The sequence below is a fragment of the Stegostoma tigrinum genome, chromosome 6 (genome assembly GCF_030684315.1).
Source record: "Stegostoma tigrinum isolate sSteTig4 chromosome 6, sSteTig4.hap1, whole genome shotgun sequence".
NCBI lineage: Eukaryota > Metazoa > Chordata > Chondrichthyes > Orectolobiformes > Stegostomatidae > Stegostoma > Stegostoma tigrinum.
The window spans coordinates 53650293-53670072 of NC_081359.1; the positions used below are offsets into that span (position 1 = coordinate 53650293).

The window sequence follows — 19780 nt, forward strand, 5'->3', positions numbered from 1 at the left end:
ATCGAGGGCCGAAGGGCCTGTCCTGTGCTGTTATGTTCTATGTTCTATGTATGTTCTTAATATTTACATTAAGTATATTTATTTAATGTAAGTAGCTGTTTTTGTTTTTACCCTACAGCACTTCCAAAGTGCCAAATGACTTGCTTGATCTTCAGCCAACATTTCAGCCATCCATGCAATCTATCTCAACGATGGCTCCAGCATCTAATACATGGGCAGGTAAGATGTCTTGAGAGATCTTTCCAGACAGCAAAAAAAAATCATGTTTTGGTAATTTTTAAAATGTATTATTAGTTATTTAGAATATTTGATCAAAATGCATGAATAATATAAAAGTTATCTTCTAAACATTAGTCAAAATGATCAATAACAATTTGAGCCTAGATCACTTAATAAAGAAATCTATAATGAATACGGTAGATTGCTACTTCAAAGAACATTATATTCAGGGCAAGCACTGAAACGGGACTGAACAGAAAACGCTATCTAGGACGCCCTGGTTTTCTATTCACAGAAGATTTTTGTCAACCTACTTTTATTTTCTAACTTAGAAATGATATTTACAGGACTGCATGCTCCAAGTGGCTCTGGTAGGGAGCCATGTTATGAACAGGAATCCCAAGAAGTTATTTTTCTGAACATCCTGCAATTAAAAGCAGGACATTTTAAAATTTCTATCAATGTTTCCTGGTTGACTGTCTGCTTAGGCTAGAAACTAGTCAGGCTGAGGAGCAGAGAAACTCTTGGGATGGAAAGACACCAAGATATTGTATGCTGTTACCTGACCTACACTTGCTGCTCTTAATTTTTGCTTCCTTTGATTCCACTCCATCCTAAGTCATTGGCTCCACATTATTGAATATGTAAATATTCTCTAACATGTCTCCATTCTTTTGGTTAAATTTCAAATTGTCAATTTTTTTTAGTGTGTTTTAGGATGTGATTTTGCTTAATTGTTGAATGCAACTGAAAGTTTATCAGTAGTTGAATTCACTCTTGAGTGGTGAGACAGACATGCAGTCATAGAACCATGCAGCGTGGAAATGGACCCTTTGGTCCAGCTTGTCCATGCCGACTGTTTTCCAAACTACACTCATCTCACTTGCCCGTGCTTGGCCCATATCTCTAAAGCTTTCCTACTCACTTACCTACGTAAGTGTCTTTTAAATGTTGTAGCTGTACCTGCATCTACCACTTCACCTGGCATTACGATGAAAAGAATTCAAAAATATATATGGTTTAAAAGCTGGTATTATATATTTGTGCTACTTCATTTCCATCTTGATCCAATCAGTCACTTATTATACTTAAGAAAATTTTAGCAGTAAAGACAATCGTGCTTTTAACTTCCTGGTGTGTTTGTGGAAATGCTTGAATGTTACTGCTTACTGATTGTTGATATTAATTCTGTTCTAAGCCTTGAGGTTCCCTTGAATAAGAGCCAGATTTAAACTGCTGTACAAATACAGTTCAGGGATTGTTCAGTCTTGGTAAGCGGTTTTATATGAAGTCCATCATCTCTGATTGCAAAAGTCATGGGCAGTGTGGGCCGAGGAAAAGACTGGAAAATGACTTCAGTTATCCCAGTCTTTTGCGTTGTCAATGGCTTTACTAAAATCCAAATAAACAACATCTGATCTGCCATCATCAATCTCAAAAAACTTGCTCAAATAACTTAATCAGGTTTGTGAGACATGATTTTCTCTCTCAAAACCATGCTGATGTGCCCAATCAATTTTTGCCCCTCTAATTGTCCATCAGTCCTATCTTTTATAATCACCTGCAACAATTTACCCACAACAAAAATTAGACTCACAGGCCCATAGTACCCTGGTTTCTCCTTTTATAATCTCCAGACATCAGGCACCTCACCAGTTATAGATGATACAAATATTACTGCAAGATGTCTTGTAATTTCCTCCCTTACTTCCCACAACGTTCTGGGATATGTTAGATCAGAGGCATCTAATCTCCTGGAGACCACCTCTTCTATAAGGTGAGCTGTTTTTAAGACTCAGAGTTTATTTCTGTGCATTCTCTAGACTCCATTTCTTTCTCCACAGTAAAAACTAGCATGAAATATTCACTTAGTATCTCACTCACCACCTGGGATTTAAAACAAAGACAACCTCCTTGATCTTTGAGAGGCCCCTTGATTTTATGAAATTGGGACATAGAATTTGTTTGGGCACAATGAGGAATAGCATGGGAACCACTGGTGAAAATAGTCTTCAGGGTCCCTAACAGCAAAAAAGAGAATACAAGAAGCAATATTTCATGTTTGTGATGAAGGGTGATAATAATCATATGATTTGAATCTGATTATAGAAGAGAAAAATCAAACTGGCAGCAGTAGCCTGGGGGAGGACTTCATCGAATATTTTCAAGAGAGCTTCTCAGAGCAGCAATCTGGAACTGATCAAACAGCACATTCTATTACTCTTGGTTTTAGATAATTTGATAGGATTAATGAATAGTAGTGACACCTTTTTAGATAGCAGCAAGCACAATATGATTGAATTTTACATGCTGCTTGAAAACAAGTTGATTATGTCAGACTAGTATTTTAAATTTGAAGAAGAGCAACTATGTTGCTATGAAAACTGAACTCATTGAAGTGAGCCAGTATATTAGGCTAAAGGATAGATCAGTAGAAACGCAATGGCAGACATGTAAGAGAATATTTCAGAATGCTCAGAATCTGTACGTTGCCTACTATTCTAGAATAATTTTAAAGGGCCTACCACTCAGGGTTTGCTGAAATAGTTTGGAAATGCAACAAACATCAGGCAAAGGCATCAAATTCACAGAAGTACATTGCAGGTATGATGCCTGTCAGTCATTCTCTGCCATTCTTTATATTTTAAGGGGTAAATTAGGAAAAAGACATGAGAATAGGAAAGAAAGCTAGTTAGAAATATAAAAAGAAAGCAAGAGTTTCACTAGGCTTTTAAAATGGAAAAAGTAAGTCGTGAGTGATCCTCCAGAGAGGAAGAATGGGTAAACATGTCAATTGGTCTCGATAGTCTTCTGAGAGTCTTAAAAATTTGGTTAATCAGGTGAAAGGTGTGTTTGTGCTTAATTTTCTAAAACTCACTAGGTGCTGCAAAGTTTCAGTTGGACTGTAAAGTAGCAAATATTATCCCGGTGTTCAAGTCTTGACATTTTTCATGGGGTAAGTGGACTTGATCATTTAAAGAGGCTATATCTGGCAGATTAGACTGAAGGGAATTGGGAAGAGTTGGCATGGTTTCCTGAAAGATAAATCCTGCTTAACCCAGTCCTTTGGAGTTCTCTAAAGGAGTAACATGGCAAAAACAGAAAAGTTGCAGCTGCTTTCATCAAGCATCCGTGATTGCTGTACACAAATAGAACCCTTTTGAGGGTTGTGCATTACAGTAGTCATCAAAAGTGCATATAATTCTTGATTCAGATTTCACTCCATGAGTGAGGGCATGAACTAGACTGATCCTTCAGTCTAGGTCAAAGAAAATGCTGCATTGTTGGAACTGCTCTCCTTTGATCAGTCAGAAGAATGCGCAAAATCCTGTCAACGTGGGTGTGCTGAGGAAAGCAGGGAATTCTCCAAGGACATGGTTAATGTGTAGTTGTTTCATCTGTTTGTGGAATATTTAGTGTGCGCAGTTTGGTCGCTGTTTACCTCTGTGGGATATGCTTATGAATTGAATAGTATGAAGTGTTTTTTTCTCTTTATAACACGGTTGTTTTTGTACTGTTCATATTGCTAATTAACTGTTGTTAACTATCTGTTTGATGTCCTGAGACCAAGGTGAATATCAGCAACATTGAAGAATGTTTTTGAAATAATAATTGCAAGCAGAACATTGTAAAATGGTGGATAATTCAGTGTGACCACATCCAAATGCCTTGGATTTTAGACTTGAGTTTGACTTGGAAATTGTAGTCCAGTGTCAGTACAATTGATCAGGTGGTTACATTTACAAGGAATAAGGTTATCTTTATCAAAAGCATCTTTTAAAACAAGTCTGCCATTATCTGTTGAAATACCTGAAATAATATAGGCATTTTACTTCATTTTTTTTCTGCCAAAGTACTGGTTGATGAAATGGGGCAAACTAGTCCTTTCGTTTTTCAGAATCTAAAGTAGTTTAGATTTTGATATTTTGTGCAGATAATTCTTGTGGAAATCTGTAAGGTCTTTCAGATATAAGGAGATATATTCCAATAAAAATAACTGTTTACTACGGAAACACAAGTTAACTATCTATCCTTTTGAGGATCATGGCACTGTAATGTACAAGACTACTTGAGGGTGATGGCTTAAAACATATTTTGGTAAAATCCTCCCTCAGTTGCTTTCAAAGCAGTTTGATAGATTTTTAAAAATGTCTAACAGATTCAATTTTTATATTTTTCATGAGTCATATTTTGTCAATTTTTTAAGTCCTAAGTTTAATTATTTCTAATTAACCAGTTCCTTAGAGAAGTTAGTTATGAAAATCTATTTTTCCAAGCCAACAAAGTAAGAAACTTGAGGATTATTTGGATTTGTCAGCTGCAGTTTCACACTTGTACAAAATATAAAGCACACTTCAACAGCCAGTGGCATTTGTCCCACTGGAGTATCTGGAGTTTCTACATATCTGGAGTCACATGTACAGGCAGGAGACCAGGTGAGGATGGCAGATTTCCTTTTTAAACAACAAGTTAGTGAACCAGATGGGTTTTTGTCAATTAGTTGTCCTAGTCACTGAGACAATCTCTCAATTCCAAATTTTATTAATTGAGTAGCTATTGCAGTCATATTTGAACCCATGTTCCAGACCATTAGCCTGGGCCGATAGATTAATAGTCCAATGGCATTACTACTAGGCCATATCTCTTCAGTTTGGTTTTAACAGTATTAAGGTTGCTTCTTAATCTGTTTTCATAGGCCACTAATGGTTTAGATATACTTCCTATATTAGATTGGTGTTTTGTTGGGTGGCATCGTGGCTCAATGATTAGCACTGCTGCTTCACAGCGCCAGGGACTTGGTTTTGATTCTAGCCTTGGATGACTGTCTGTCTGTGTGGACTTTCCATGTTCTCCCCATGTCAGCTTGGGTTTTTTTCCCAGGTGCTGTTGTTTCCTCCCACTGTCTAAAACATACGCAGATTAGATGGATTGGTCATGCTACATTGTCTATAGTGCCCAAGGGTGTAAATCCATGATAAAACATAGCCATGGTACGAACAGCAATAGGGTGGGGTACTTTTTACAGGATCAGTGCAGATTCAACAGGCCAATTGGCCTCTTTCTGCACTGTAGGTATTCTATGATTGTTTTCACGATGCTACAATGTCAATATGCAGATAAACTGACGTTTTCCCAGCCACCATCCGTTCTGAGGAAGGGTCACCTGACCCGAAACGTTAGCGCTGTCTTTTCTTTCACAGATGCTGTCAGACCTGTTCCAGCAACATTGTTTTTGTTCCTAATAAAGTGAGAGATTCAGTGGGAGGTTGGAATGCACAGAGCACCTAACTAGCAAAATTTGTCTTCGTTTAATTTTAAGTTAGTTGTATTGCAGTGAGGGCACTTTGGGATTCTACTTGTGATCGAGAAGAAGTTTTTTTAAACCTAAAATTGAGTGCTGACATCTTTAATTTGTTATAGCCAAATGGCCAGTCAATAATTGATACGATCTTTATATTATGCAATATTTACAAATAGTTTAACATAAACAGGTTTTGAAGATTTGCAGTCATGACCGTGTAGATTTGAAATTGAAGTCCTGTTATAACATAGTTGGGTAGCAATAATTGTGTTCTGTATATTTTAATTTAAAGCTGCAACTGTGACAGTTGTACGGAAATTTGTGCATGTCATCAACCCCTTTCCAAGGTGGTTGGATTTGGCTAGGACATCAAATTATGCCTGTGATAAAGTGAAGCCACTACATGTTTGTTCTCGTTTCAATCAAAGTTTGCAGTCACTTTTTTCCTTTAACAAATGATACCTGTCCTTCCCTCCACTCTGTCCCCTCTCTATCGCATGAAAGGAAGGAAAAGGGAGAGTAACTGTTGCCTCCCTAGCCTTCCCCTTTTGCTTTGGACGGATGAATTTCTCCTCTTAAGTTTAACATAGAAGCATAATAAGTTGCAGCACAATTTTTGAAGGACTGCATTTAATGCAAATGTGTTGATCCCAATGCTTGGGTTTAAGAATTTCTATTGTTGGTCATGCATGGTGGTGAAACAAGTACAAAGAGCTGTGAACATAGCAATTTTTAGTATTGATACTCTAGTTTCTGTCTGAACGAACTGCTTAAAAGATATAGATAACACGGTGTGAAGCTGGATGAACACAGCAGGCCAAGCAGCATCAGAGGAGCAGGAAAGCTTGACATTTCGGGTCAGGACCAGCTTCATCCCGTGTTAACTCAGATTCTCCACCATCGGCAGTTCTCTGCTTAAAAGATATGATTTGTTTGCAACAACAATTTGAAATTTCCAGGAATAATGGTGCGTGTAATTTTTAGACTTCAGATTGAAATTTTCTAGTACTGGCGAAGAATTTCACAAATTTAGCAAGAATAAGGCTTCATATTAGCAATAAACTCGTTGAAATCTTCAAATGTTGAATATATGTCCCTTGACGAGAATGTTTTTCTGTCTTGTGACCTGATTGTTTCTGTGCTCTTCCTTGTTTTGTTGCTTTCTTCACTGCTGTTTATAGATCCTTTCTCCTCTTCTGGTGCTGGTGATGAAGCCATTCCAAGTTTAAATCCTTTTCTTACGAAACCTGATGAAGTTCTAAATACCACTGTCGCCTTCTCAGATGGTGTGACCTTTACTTCTAGGACGCATAGCCATGAAATGTTTGGTAAAGACCTACATATTTAGTTATGTTCTCTACCAGGATCAATTAAAATTTTATGTTAGAACTTATGTAGTACTTCAAGAATTTGAATCTGTGAAGACATGCAATTTCTTGATTCTCCAGATCATTTCAATCCTTTTACTGAGCCAAGTTCTACAGTTGCCACAAATTATGAATACACTCCTCGGATTGACCGTATTGTCGCAGGTATTCAGATGGAAAGTTTTTCCAGTAATATCTATGTTTTCTGATTTGAGAAAACATAGTACAATATTTTTAAAAGTAACAATAAGAATGATTTTTTTTTAAAATATTGAAGTAACTGAGCTAGCTCCTTCCTAAGGAAGTAGGTTATCTAACTTAAACAGCCATGATTCAGTAACGTTCTGTACATTTTAATGAATATTATCCAAAACATTAAAAATTTTATTCAGGTAGGTCAGGTCAGAATTTGTTGAGCTTATAGACATTATTTGCATCATTGATTCATTAATTGTAGATTTATCATTCCATTTATTCATGAACATATTATTTGTGTATCTTAACAGGAGGTGATATACAATTTTTCCATAAATCAGTAAAATTTGATCTGTTAAAACATCATTATTTTAGATTCATTTTATTTCTTCTTGGAAAATCTTATAATTTACAGACACGTTTGTAATTCTTTCCAAGAACAAGCTTCAGTAATAGCATCCAGCATTATCTTTAACAATAAATGATATGCCCTTTGACAATGGAAATATGCCATACATACCACTTTCTAAACAAATTTGACGGCTTGATATTGGATGATTACTAGATGGATTGCTGCCACAGAAGCAGTGCAATTCCTGGCTTGAACCATTTTGATTAGCACCAGGGGAAATTTCAGGAAAAATTATTGAATTTTGGAAGACCCTTGCCCCACACTTTTAAGTTACTGGAAAGCAAGGAACTCCTCCAGCTTTCAGTTTTTAATATACCTCTTACAACTAGAAGCAAGGCTGGTTTTCCCACTGTGCTCATAAGTTAGTTGGAACAAGTTCTGTTTAGGTCTTTGACTAGAATTGGAAAAATTCCAATTTGATAGATAACTGGGCACCACCCTGTTTTCAGGTGACAGAAGGCCAGTTTGACCATAATGGGCACATAGAATTATAATTGAAAAATTGCTAATTAGCAGAATTGTTTTGTCCTCCGATATTTTTGAGTTCCAAATAGTAAGAACATAGTTCCTTATTCTCTTGAAGTTCTACTACCCTGTGAGGAATATTTTAATATAGAAATAATTTGTTCCTGAGTAAATGTACAGTGGCTAGTTAAAATATATAACAACTTTTTTAAAGTCTCACTGTGACACTCTTGAATTCTTCGTTTTTTTTATAGATGTGTGTTCATCCCAGACAAAAGAAATACTCAGAACCCAAGTTCATCGAGTAACCCGGACGCTGTTTCATTTTGCTCTTGAAATTATTTAGCTGAAATTTTCATATTCAGTATGACTTTACATTTGTTAAAAAAGCACCCCTGGAAGTCATTTGTCAGAATTGTCATTCTTCCTGCTTCCCCTTGCTATTTGAATTTGTTAAACAAAGCTATTGATGTATGGTTTAAGACATTTAACATAGGGAATTGGAATAAATTTCACGATGCATGCTGAAGGTGTCTACTGTCAAATGTTACATTTCCCTTCAAAACTATCATCAACCACCACCGGAAAAGATCCTTTTTCCCATGCTCCTTCCTATCAACAATATCTCTTTCTTTGTGAAAATCCTCCATCAAACTGTCCGTATGCCTCCCTATCCCAATCTTCCTTAGCTAAATCTCTGCAGTTGAGTTTCTTCCCTTTTCATTCACAACAAAGCTCACCTCATCTTTCTTCAAACTCCATTCCAGGTCGGAGTGTAGATAGCAAACCTACAGCCTACAGTTCTCTTTGCAGGGATACACATTTCTTAGTGCCACTGCTCTAAAAGAGAGCCCCAACTTCCAATTTTCAGAGGCAAATGGGCATCACAAGGTCTCGTGGTTCTTGGTCCCTTGTGTGTGGTTTTGAACTGGAGCCTGGATTCGGGAGCCTCTTGAAACATAAGTTCTAAAGGTCTCGGCATTTGACCTTTTTCACTGTCTGTCCATGCCATCTCCAAGCTAACTCATAACCCCTGCTCATGTCCCACAGTTCCTTGTACCCTCCATATCAACTCCTACCCATCCTGACATTGCCCATTAGACTCCATGCCTGCTTCAAGGTGTTGATCAACCAAAGTCAGTCTTCTCCAGCTGCCAAAACATTCTGCACTGAGATGACCTTTTGAGTTGACAGAATTTTGCAACACAAAAGGAGGCTTCTGAGGTGGATATATCAGGGTAATAGGAGACATTTAGCTAGGTAAAAGTGGCCCTACACCTTAATGCTAATGTGAAGAATGAAACCAACAAGTGCAGAGAACCCTGACTGTGAAGAGATGCTCAAGATCGGAGTAAGACAAAAGTAAGGAAGCTTATGGTGGATACTTATGGCTCAAAACACCTGATGTCGTAGAGAAGAATAGAAATTGTAGCAGCTTCTTTAAAAAAGAAACTAGCGTTATAAAGAGGGAACATGAAAAAACACTGGATAATGTCCAGAATTATTCCAAAGGCATTTTGAAAGTATATTATTTGGCAACAGCAAGAACAACCTATTAAGAATCAAAGTAGCAATCTTTTTTTGAGCCTGAAAATGCACCTGAGATTCTAAATGGCTATGTGTATCTGTAGTCAAAATTTTAGAAAAAAGGGACAAAGGAGGTTTAGAAATCTGGGAAGTAGTAGTCTAATAAATTTTGAGCAAATTAGCATCGAAAAGGTAATAGCCGTTTTATCAGTTTGAATGTGGTTAAATCTTGGGCCCAGGTGAGATGTATTCCAGACTTTTGTGGGAGGCAAGAGGAGGAGATTGTAGGCGCTTTGACTTTAATTTTCAAATCTTCTATGAAGGGTGCTAGGAGACTGGAGGACAGCTAATGTTGTACCGTTATTCAAGAATGTTTAGAGGCTTTTGGCATGCTTGCCTTCATTGTTTAGTCGTTTGAGTATAGGAGTTGGGCAGACCCGTTGAGGTTGTACAGTATGTTGGTGAGGCCTGTTCTGGAATACTGTGTCAAGTTCTGTTCACATAGTTATAGGAAGGATATTATCAAGCTGGAGAGGGTTCAAAAGAAGTTTACCAGAACGTTGCTGGGTATGGAAGGTTTGCATTATAATGAAAGGCTGGTTGGGCTGGGACTCTCTTTGGAGCATAGGAGTTTGAGAAGTGACTTGATAAAAGTTTTATGAAATGTCAAGAGGTATAGGCAGAGGTAATGGTAGTTGTCTTTTCCCTAGGATGGGGGATTCCAAGATGAGGGGGCATATTTTTAAAGTGAGGAGAAGAAAGATTTTTAAAAAAAAGACAAGAGGGGCACTTTTTTTTAAGAGGGTGGTTTACGTGTGGAATGAACTTGCCGAGGAGGTGGTGGAGGTTGTATCAGAGATAATGGGAACTGCAGATGCTGGAGAATCCGAGATAACAACAGCAGGCCAAGCAGCATCTCAGGAGCACAAAAGCTGACGTTTCAGGCCTAGACCTGCTGTGTTCATCCAGCTCCACACTTTGTTATCTTGTTAATAAAATTTCAACCCCACTGTGAAGCCTCTTCCAGGGATGCCTATCCTGAAGAAGTTACCCTCCTCCCTCCGGACCAACCTCAGGGAATCTCTCTCCCACTGCAACTCTCTTGTAATCTCTTCAGCCTTGAAACTGCTCGACCATGTCCTGAAGCAAACCAGGTACCACAGCCACATCATCTTCCTCAGCCTACGGAACCCTCTCTGATGAAGGGTCTAGGCCCGAAACGTCAGCTTTTGTGCTCCTGAGATGCTGCTTGGCCTGCTGTGTTTATCCAGCTCCACACTTTGTTATTGAGGAGCTGGTGGATGTGGGTACAGTTACAGCGTTTAAGAAACACTTGGATAAGTTCATGAATAGGAAAGGTCTGTGGGGATATGGGCCAGCAGGTAGGACTAATTTACTTCGAGATTATGTTAGACATGGACTGGTTGGAACAAAGGGTCTATTTCTGTGTTGTATGACTCTGATTCTAAGGGTGGTAGGGATAAACCAGGATACTACAGACCAGTGAATCTGACATCTGTGGTAGGGAAAAGTATAGAGAAAAATTCTGAAGGGCAAAATTAATTTCCACAAGAGTGACAAGGATTAATTGAGGTTGGTCAGCATAACTTTGTCAGGTAGGGATCATGTCTAACAATTAATTTGAATTTAACAAGAAGATGGTTAGGTATGTACACAAGGGCAATGCAGTTGATGTAGTGCATGTGGACTTCAGTCAGGCTTTTGACAAGGTCTCACATGGCAGGCTGCTTAAGACACTAAGGCCCCATTGGATCCAGGGCAGTTTAGTGAAATGAAACCAAAATTGGCTGAGTTGCAGACAGCAGAGGGTGATGGTCAAAGAATGTTTTTGTAACTGCAGTCCTGTGTCTAGTGACATACCACAGAGTTTGGTACTTGGTCCCTTGCTGTTTGTTGTGTTCACTAACGATCACAGTATGAATGTAGGAGGTCTGATCACTAAGTTCACAGATAACACAAAAATTGGTGTTGTAAATAAGGAGGAGGGAAAGCCTTAGACTATAGGACTGTGTGGATGGGCTTAACAGTGGCAAATGGAATTTAATTCTGAAAAACATGAGGGGCAATGCGTTTTGGGAGTGCTACCAAGGGATTAAATGTTGGATAGTAGAACCCTAGAAAGTAAAGAAGATCAGAGACCTTGGTGTAAGAAGACATATGGGATGCTTGCCTTTTATTAGTGAAGACATTAAATATAAGAGCAAAAAGGTTATAATGAAGCTTTTTGTAAACTTTGGCCAAAGCTGGGGTGCTTTGTGCCGTTCTGATTACCACATTCTTGGAAGGTTGTGATTGTACTGAAGAGGGTGAAGAAGCGATGCGCCAGCATTTTCCTTGGACTGGAGTGATTAAGCAGTGGAGAGAATCTAGACTGGCTGGGATTGTTTTCCTTTAAAGCAGAGAAGGCTGGGGAGGAATCTGATTGGGTCTCAGAACTTGGTACACTTCATAGACAAAGTAGATAGGGAGAAATGGTTTCCTTCCTTAGAGAGAGAAATAAAACTCTGCCTCTGATTTAAGGTGAGGCACAAGTGAGGTGACGATTTGAGGAAAAAGAAATTACTTAGGCTTGTGGATATTTTTCACTGCCTGCAAGAATGGTAGAGATGGGAATCCTTAAGGCACTTGGGAAATCTTGAAATGAGCACTTGAAATTCTTTAGCTGACAGGTTATGGGCCCAGTGCTAAAAACTGAGATTAAAATACCTGATTTTTGCTGACCAGTGTGGATACAATGAGCCAAAATGTGTCTGTGTTGTTGAACCTTTGACTAATCAGTCTGCCTTGTCTGCGCTGGCTCTCTGAGCGGGCACTTCACATATCACCTTTTTTTAATAAAAGCTTGAGTAGATGGATCCTTACTCAGTGGGATTTGGAAGAATGAGAGATGATATTTAAAGAAGCATAAGGTTCTAACAGGATTTGAAAAGGGTGGGCAGGGAACGAATCAGAAATAGAGCATGCTTCCAAATAAATGGTTGCCCATTCAACATTTAAGAAAAATTTCTTCTGAGTATTGTTGATGTTTGGAGGTTCAATCATTTGATATATTCAAGACTGACTTAGCCAGGCTTTGGGATCACAAGGTGTAGAGCTGGATGAACAAGCAGCCAAGCAGCATCAGAGAAGCAGGAAGGCTAACATTTTGGGCCTAGACTCTTTTTCTGAAGAAGGGTCTAGGCCCGAAACGTCAGCCTTCCTGCTCCTCTGCTGCTTGGTCTGCTGTGTTCATCCAGCTCTACACCTTGCTGGAGAATCTGAGATAACCTCTGCAGTTTCTACTATCTCTAGCCAGGTTTTGGACTGGCTTTTTCCATGGCAATATCTACATTCACTCCCCCATCTTCCCAAGGAATTCCATATTTGCAACTGTTTCTCCTCCATCTGAACTGTCATTCATTTCTACATCAAGTTGCAAGTGCTTCTTGTCTGCCTGTCTGTTTGGGACTTTTAATGTTCATGTTTTTGTTTTGTAAAATGCTGTTAAACCACCTATTTCACGAGATTCCCAGAAGGAAAAAAACAGTAGAACTTGCAAGTGACAGATACTGGTCTGATTTGTATGCCGAAAATGGAACTCCAGCGTGACTAATACATTCATTTCCAGGTAAAATAAAATTGAAGTCTCACAAAAATCATAGAACTCCACAGCGTGAAACCCGACAAGCCCATTCTGACCCTCAGAAGAGTACCACCCCCCCCCCCCAACCCACCACCAACCCATCCCCCTAAACCTGCATTTCCCATAGCCACTGCACCTAATCTACACATCCTTGAACACTGGGTAATTTAGCATGGTCAATCCACCTAACCTGCACATCTTTGGACTGTGGGTGGAAACTAGAGCACCTTGTGGAAACCCACGCAGATCCTGGGAGAATGTCTCAACAGACAGTTGACAGAGGCCAAAATCGTACCTGGGTCCCAGGCACTGTGAGGTAGTAGTGCTAAGCACTAAGCCACCGTGCCATCCATCTTGGTCTCAGTTGGTTGCACTCACGCTTTTGGGTTGTAAGGCTCTAGGTTCAAGTCCTATTCTGGGTCTTCACTTGAAAAGTCAAGGCTGACACGTCAATGCACTGTGGTAGGTGTGCTGCACTGTCTTTGCAATGACATGCTGAACTGAGGATTGGTTTGTAGCTCAAGCAGATGTAAAAAGTCTGACTTGCCCATTTTGAAGATAAATAGGGCATTCACTTATTGTGAAAATCATTGCATAAATACAAGTCTGTGCACTTTTTAAACTCTCCTCCCTCTGGGATTGCAGCCAATATGGTGACAATAATTTATCTATCTGCAGCAATAAGTGTCTCCTGCATTGTTACCTCCCATCAACATATCTTCTTGCTGACCATCACTGTTATCTCAATGCCTTCATTGGTATCATGTGGTTGATTTTTCACATGTGCACTGAACTCTAATCCTACTTTGACCTTCTAAGTGTATTTGTGATCTTTAGAGTGCTGTACTTATGCATCATCTAGCCCTGGATAAGTCCAGACTTTTGGAAGCTGAACACCATGTTCTGTTGAAATCAATATGCCTGTTTCTAAATTCTCCATGACCTTGCTTCACACTTAATGTTGCTGGAAAAATATTGTAATGTATATCACCTCCTGAATGCTCGGCTGTGCTTGATCTAGCCTATTATGTAGTCAATTCTTTGCACCTTCGTTTGAAAGTCTTAAGTTGCCAGCGCAAATGAAACACACTGTTCAGAATAGTTTTTGAATAGAAAAACTAAACCTTATGTTTGATTGCATTTTTTGTCAGGTTGGTTTTGTTTTCCATTATATTTGTTTGAGGCATCTTTGACCATTTTATTGTGCTTTAAATATGTTCTGAACATTCTTTTCTTAACTAACACAAGCAAAAACATGAACCAAACCTTACTTGTTGAACTTTGTTATCTGAAAATTGTTTGCTGTTTTGTCAGCATGTGTCTAAACTTTAGAAGTTGATATTTGGAGGTGAAGTATTACATGCATTAAGATGCAGGGTTTTCATTTTGATTTGCTCTTTCATTCATCTCTTTGTCTTTTTGTAGTTTCTTATTTTTGATTTGGTGGACAAATGAATATTTTGCTCTTTCTTTCACTACTATAGATGTCTCAATCAAATACTTTCTTGATTGGCTGCTACCTGATTTTTTTTTAAATTAATTATTTCAATGAAAAAACTTCCAAGACTGCATCTTAAACAAAATACCAGATTTCCTTTTTTTCCCCCAATTTGGACTCGGACAACTATGTTCTGTGCTGTATTATCGCATGTTTGGTGTTCACTGTTGAGCTTTGGTAGTTTTTAAAATGGCAGAGGGGAGGAGTATAACATTTTAAGTTTGAGACCGTTTTTACTTTTATAGATATGAAAATATGCTAGAACACAGTCAGCTGAAATAAGCTTCTGAACTGTTTAGTCTGTAGTCTGGTGTATTCAGTGCAAATACTCATTACTGTTTAGAAGTTACTTATCTACGTGTTGATGTCTAAAATGAAAGTGGAATTGTAGTTGTGTGTTAATAAGCGATTGTTAAAAATTGAACAGTGTGTGGTTTAGTTTGTTTATGACATGCAATTAACTAATAAAATGGACTTTTCTCTGTCTTATTTCTACTTGTGCCTGATCTTCAATTTTCTGCTAAGTAATATCTACTTATTTTTCTATCCTATTTCTTTGTACATGTATCTGTCAGATTCCTTCTGTGGTCCTCCAGCCTATTCTAATGCTTCCCAGTTTAGAATTGAGCCCTCTGCTGTAGCTGGTCTATTCACAGGTAGGTTTTTCACAGCTGCTTGTTTCCAATGCAGTAACCTGTTAGGTGTAATCTTTTGTTAGTTTATTGTGTGCTAAATTGCTACGTTTTCATTTACATGTGAAATAGGCTAGTGTCTCCAAAGTTCTTGACATGTTTTGGGCAATGTGATACTTAGATAAATGTACAAAAATGTATTTTACATACTGTTTTGGTACAGATTCACACAGCATGGAAACAGATCCTTTGGTCCAACTGGTCCACTCCAACCAGACATCCTGATCTGATCTTGTCCCATTTGCCAGCGTTTGGCCCATATCCCTTTTCAAACCCTTCTCATTCGTGTACCCAAATGGATTGTACCTCATCCCTTTAAAGAAAGTATCAGTAGTAGTATACAACATGGGAAAACCAAACTTGAGACATTAGTTTTATATGTTGTGCTTAGTTTACAGTACTCGCACTTCACACAGCTATTCAGGTAACAAATTATGACCCAATTTTCCTACGGTTCTAATCTAAGCGTTGTCTGTAAAACACTTTCATCAGTGAGTTAAAGCTGACTTATTAGACCAAATAAGCATGAGGCAATAAAAACCTCTTGAATTCCTGAGGGGAAAAAAATATAAATTCACACACCCAATTATGTTGCTGATTATAGTAGGAAGATTTTCCTCTTGCACCTTAATGCTGTATACAAACCCCTCTAATTTGACTTAAACCTAATGCAGCAAATACTGTGGCTACATGAGCACAACAGAGGCTAGGAATTGTGTGGGGTACGTAGCACAATAAGTGTTCCCCAAAGCCAGTCCACCACTTAGAAGGCCCAAGTCAGGAGTTTCATGCAATATTCTCTACGTGCCTGGATGATTGTAGCTCCAACACTGCAAGCTTGTGACCATTCCAGACAAAACAGCCTGCTTGATTGGCACACCATCTGCAATCTTCACCACGCTCTCCCATCACCACTAATGTATGGTGGCAGCAGTATTCACCATTACAAGGTGCACTGTGACCTCCCCCACGTAGAAACATGACAACAGCAGATGCACGTGAACACCATCCAAAAATTCTCCATCAGGGTAATTAGGTACTGGTAATAATTCCTGACCCAGCCATTGACACTAATGTACCATTTTTGAAAATCCACTTTGACTTTCATTGCTTTAATTCAGTGACAAACTGCACATTTGCAAAAGGGGGCATTTTTACTCTGATTTCTTGGGAAGCTCAGATCCTTGTCCAAAATGGAAAAAGCAACAGTTTTTCTTCATTTGGGTTTAAACCATAAACATATTAGGTTGTGTTGATACCTCAATGATGATTGTCCTATAATGATGCAATGATAAATAGAAATTGAAGTAGATAACTTGGATGACTGTGAGACAATAGATGGAATCTTCCCAGGCCCTGAATGACCTGGGCTATGGTGGGAACCACAAGAAATTGAGCAAGGCCTTTTCTTGACGCCCAGAGCAAGAGGTTATATTTTCCAATTAAGGTCAAGATAGAGAGCGATGAGAGAGCTATTCATGGGGATTATCAATCATTATCACCCGAATTCCTACCTAATCTCGCCTCATTAATATCCAGGCTCCCATGCTACTTCCCATTGAATGGAAAAAGAGTGCTGTTATGTAAATTGAAACAGGTACATAGCGACTCTAATTTGCTGCATACTTCTGACTTCCATCTCAAACACCCAGTACCAACATTACAAGGCATGTTCCGTGGTCAGTAACTGCATACACACTCACTTCCCTACTTGAATGCATACAGTATCTCTACCTTCCCTCTGAGCACTTTTCTCCCTCAGCCAGAGCTAACAGGCGCTTAATACTCGAATGAAGGCACAATACTGCAGATGTTGGAAATGTGTAATAACGACAAAGGACTGGAGAAAATCAAGAGGCCTGGCAACATGAATAGAGAGAGAACTGAGATAATGGGAACTGCAGATGCTGGAGATTCCAAGATAATAAAATGTGAGGCTGGATGAACACAGCAGGCCAAGCAGCATCTCAGGAGCACAAAAGCTGACGTTTCGGGCCTAGACCCTTCATCAGATCTCTGATGAAGGGTCTAGGCCCGAAACGTCAGCTTTTGTGCTCCTGAGATGCTGCTTGGCCTGCTGTGTTCATCCAGCCTCACATTTTATTATCTTAGAGAGAGAACTGAGTTAACATTGAGGCCATTATGACTCTGGAACTGAAATGAGCTCAAGTGCTGGTTCTTACGCTGAGGACAGGGGCAGGAGGAACAAATGAAATAAATAGTGTGTCCGGAGCAAAACACAACCAATGGTGTGATAATAGTGATAAATATGTAAAATAGATGTAAATGTACGGAGAAATGGAAACATTGTTGCTGAGAGCAAGCCAACAAGACACACACAATCCTGGCTGGGGAGAGTGGAGTAGGATGATAAATGGAGAACGGGTCATCCTTTTGAAGTTGTGGAAGTCAAAATTGCGTTTTAACGGTTGTAAACAGTATTCTAGCAATTTTTCTTCATCTGTTTGAGCCTCTGAGGTCTAAGCAGGCTATCAACTTCCAGAACTGCAAGTTAGTGCTGCAGATAGTACATGGACACTTGGAGCGGCTGTACACACGCGTAGCCACACAGCTTAGAGGAAATGTTGGCTGTAAAATACCTAAGTACTGTTCCTCCAACTTATGTTGAGCTTTGGCAGAACACTGTAGCAATCCAAGGAAGAAAATGTCTCCCACAGACTCACAGTACATGTGTCTGCACTGAAAGGAAAGCCAAGACACAACTAGAAAGCTTGTTTTTGGTTTTCTGCAGTAGCCGGTCAAGGGAGTGGGCATGTTGGCCTATGACACCATTTTTATATTGATCTCTCACCTAGCAACATGTGAATATGAAATTTAGAACTGTACAGCACAGAACGGGACCTTCCACCCACGATGTTGTGCCGAACATAATGCCAAACTAAGTTAATCCCTTCAGCCTGCCCTTGGTCAATATTCCTCCATTCCTCCATTCCTCCATTCCTGGTATGTTCATGTGCTTATCTAAATGTCTCTTGAATACCCCTATTGTATGTGCCTCCACCACCACCTCTGGGAGCTGGAGCCAGTTCCAGACTCCAAACATTCTGTTTTTAAGAAATACTTGCTCTTCACATCTCCTTTTGAACTTTTCCTCCCTCGCCTTCAATGCACTGCCCCAAGTATTAGATACTTCAACTCCATGAAAAAAAAATTTCAACCATTAACACTATGCATCTCATAATTTTATAGACTTCTGTCAAACCTCCCCTCAGCCTCCACCACTCCAGAGAAAACAACCAAAATCTCCTTATAGCACATGTCCTTTAATTTTGGCAGCATCATGGTGAACTTCTGCATCCTCTCCAAAACCCCTACATCCTTTCTGTAATGTGACAATGAGAAGTGAATGCAGTACTCTTAAGTGTGGCCTAATCAAATCTTTTAAAGCTACAAGATGATATCCTGACTGTTGTCCTCAATTCCATGACCAATAAAGGCAATCATGCCATATGCCTTGTTTACCACAATATTTACTTGTGTGACCACTTTCAGGGAGCTATGGACTAGAACCCCAAGATACTTGTGTATGTAAGTGCTGTTCAGGATTTCTGCCACTAATTGTATACCTTTCCCAAACGCTTGATCTCCCAAAGTGCAACGCCACACACTTGCCCAGATTAAACTCCGTCTGCAACTGATCTATAATCCCGTTTCTGTTGACAATCTTCTACACTATCCACAATCCCACTGAACTTTGTATGGTCTGCAAGCTTATTAACCCATCTACATTTTCATCCAAGTCACAAACAGTCGAGGTCCCAGTATGGATCCCTGTGGAACAGCACTAGTCACAGACCTCAGACAAGAAAAACTCCCTTCCATCACTATCCTCTGCTTCTGTGGGCAAGCCAATTCTGCATCCACGGAGCCGAGTCATAGTGAATTTCATACAGCTTAACCTGAATGAGCCAACCATGAGGGACAACATCCACTGCTCTACTGTCATCGATTACCTTTTATCATCCCCGTGAAAATTTCAATCTAGTTAGTGAGACATGACCTGTGCCCCCACAAAGCCACACCAATTGTCTGTAATTAGGCCATGTTTTTCCAAATGCATGTAAATCCAATCTCTAAGAACTCTCTCCATTGCTTCCCAACCACAGATGTGAGACTCGCCAGTCTAGTTTCCTTGATTATTTGCTATTTCCCTTCTGGAACCGAGGGACAATGTTTGTTTCCTGCCAGTCCTGTGGGACACCTCCAGTGGCTAATGAGGATACAAAGATTTTGATCAAGTCCCCAGCAATCTCCTCTCTTGCCTGTCTCTACAATCTGGTTTCGATACCATCTAGCCCTGAGGAGTTACAAGTGCTTGATCAGGTTGCTTAACAACCTTTAAAAGACAATGCCGGGGACCCTGGTTTCTCGTTTGTCACATTTTGTCTTGGAATCAAACAAAATGATTTCTCTCACTTCCAGTTCTACAGTTCTCCAAG

The 19780-nt window shown here is 39.3% G+C and overlaps 1 protein-coding gene across 19 annotated transcripts in view; it reads left to right on the forward strand.

Annotated features, from left to right (window-relative positions):
- Positions 1–19780, forward strand: part of picalma (phosphatidylinositol binding clathrin assembly protein a) — a 128469-nt gene that overhangs the window by 76549 nt on the left and 32140 nt on the right. For 9 of the 19 annotated variants that reach the window (XM_059646577.1, XM_059646567.1, XM_059646571.1 and 6 more), the window contains 4 exons: positions 119–219; positions 6703–6849; positions 6970–7053; positions 15204–15284. In XM_059646577.1, coding sequence (XP_059502560.1) covers positions 119–219; positions 6703–6849; positions 6970–7053; positions 15204–15284 — 413 coding nt within the window. The remainder of the gene's footprint in view (positions 1–118; positions 220–6702; positions 6850–6969; positions 7054–15203; positions 15285–19780) is intronic. The other 10 variants (XM_059646575.1, XM_059646576.1, XM_048532943.2 and 7 more) reach the window with 3 other exon arrangements.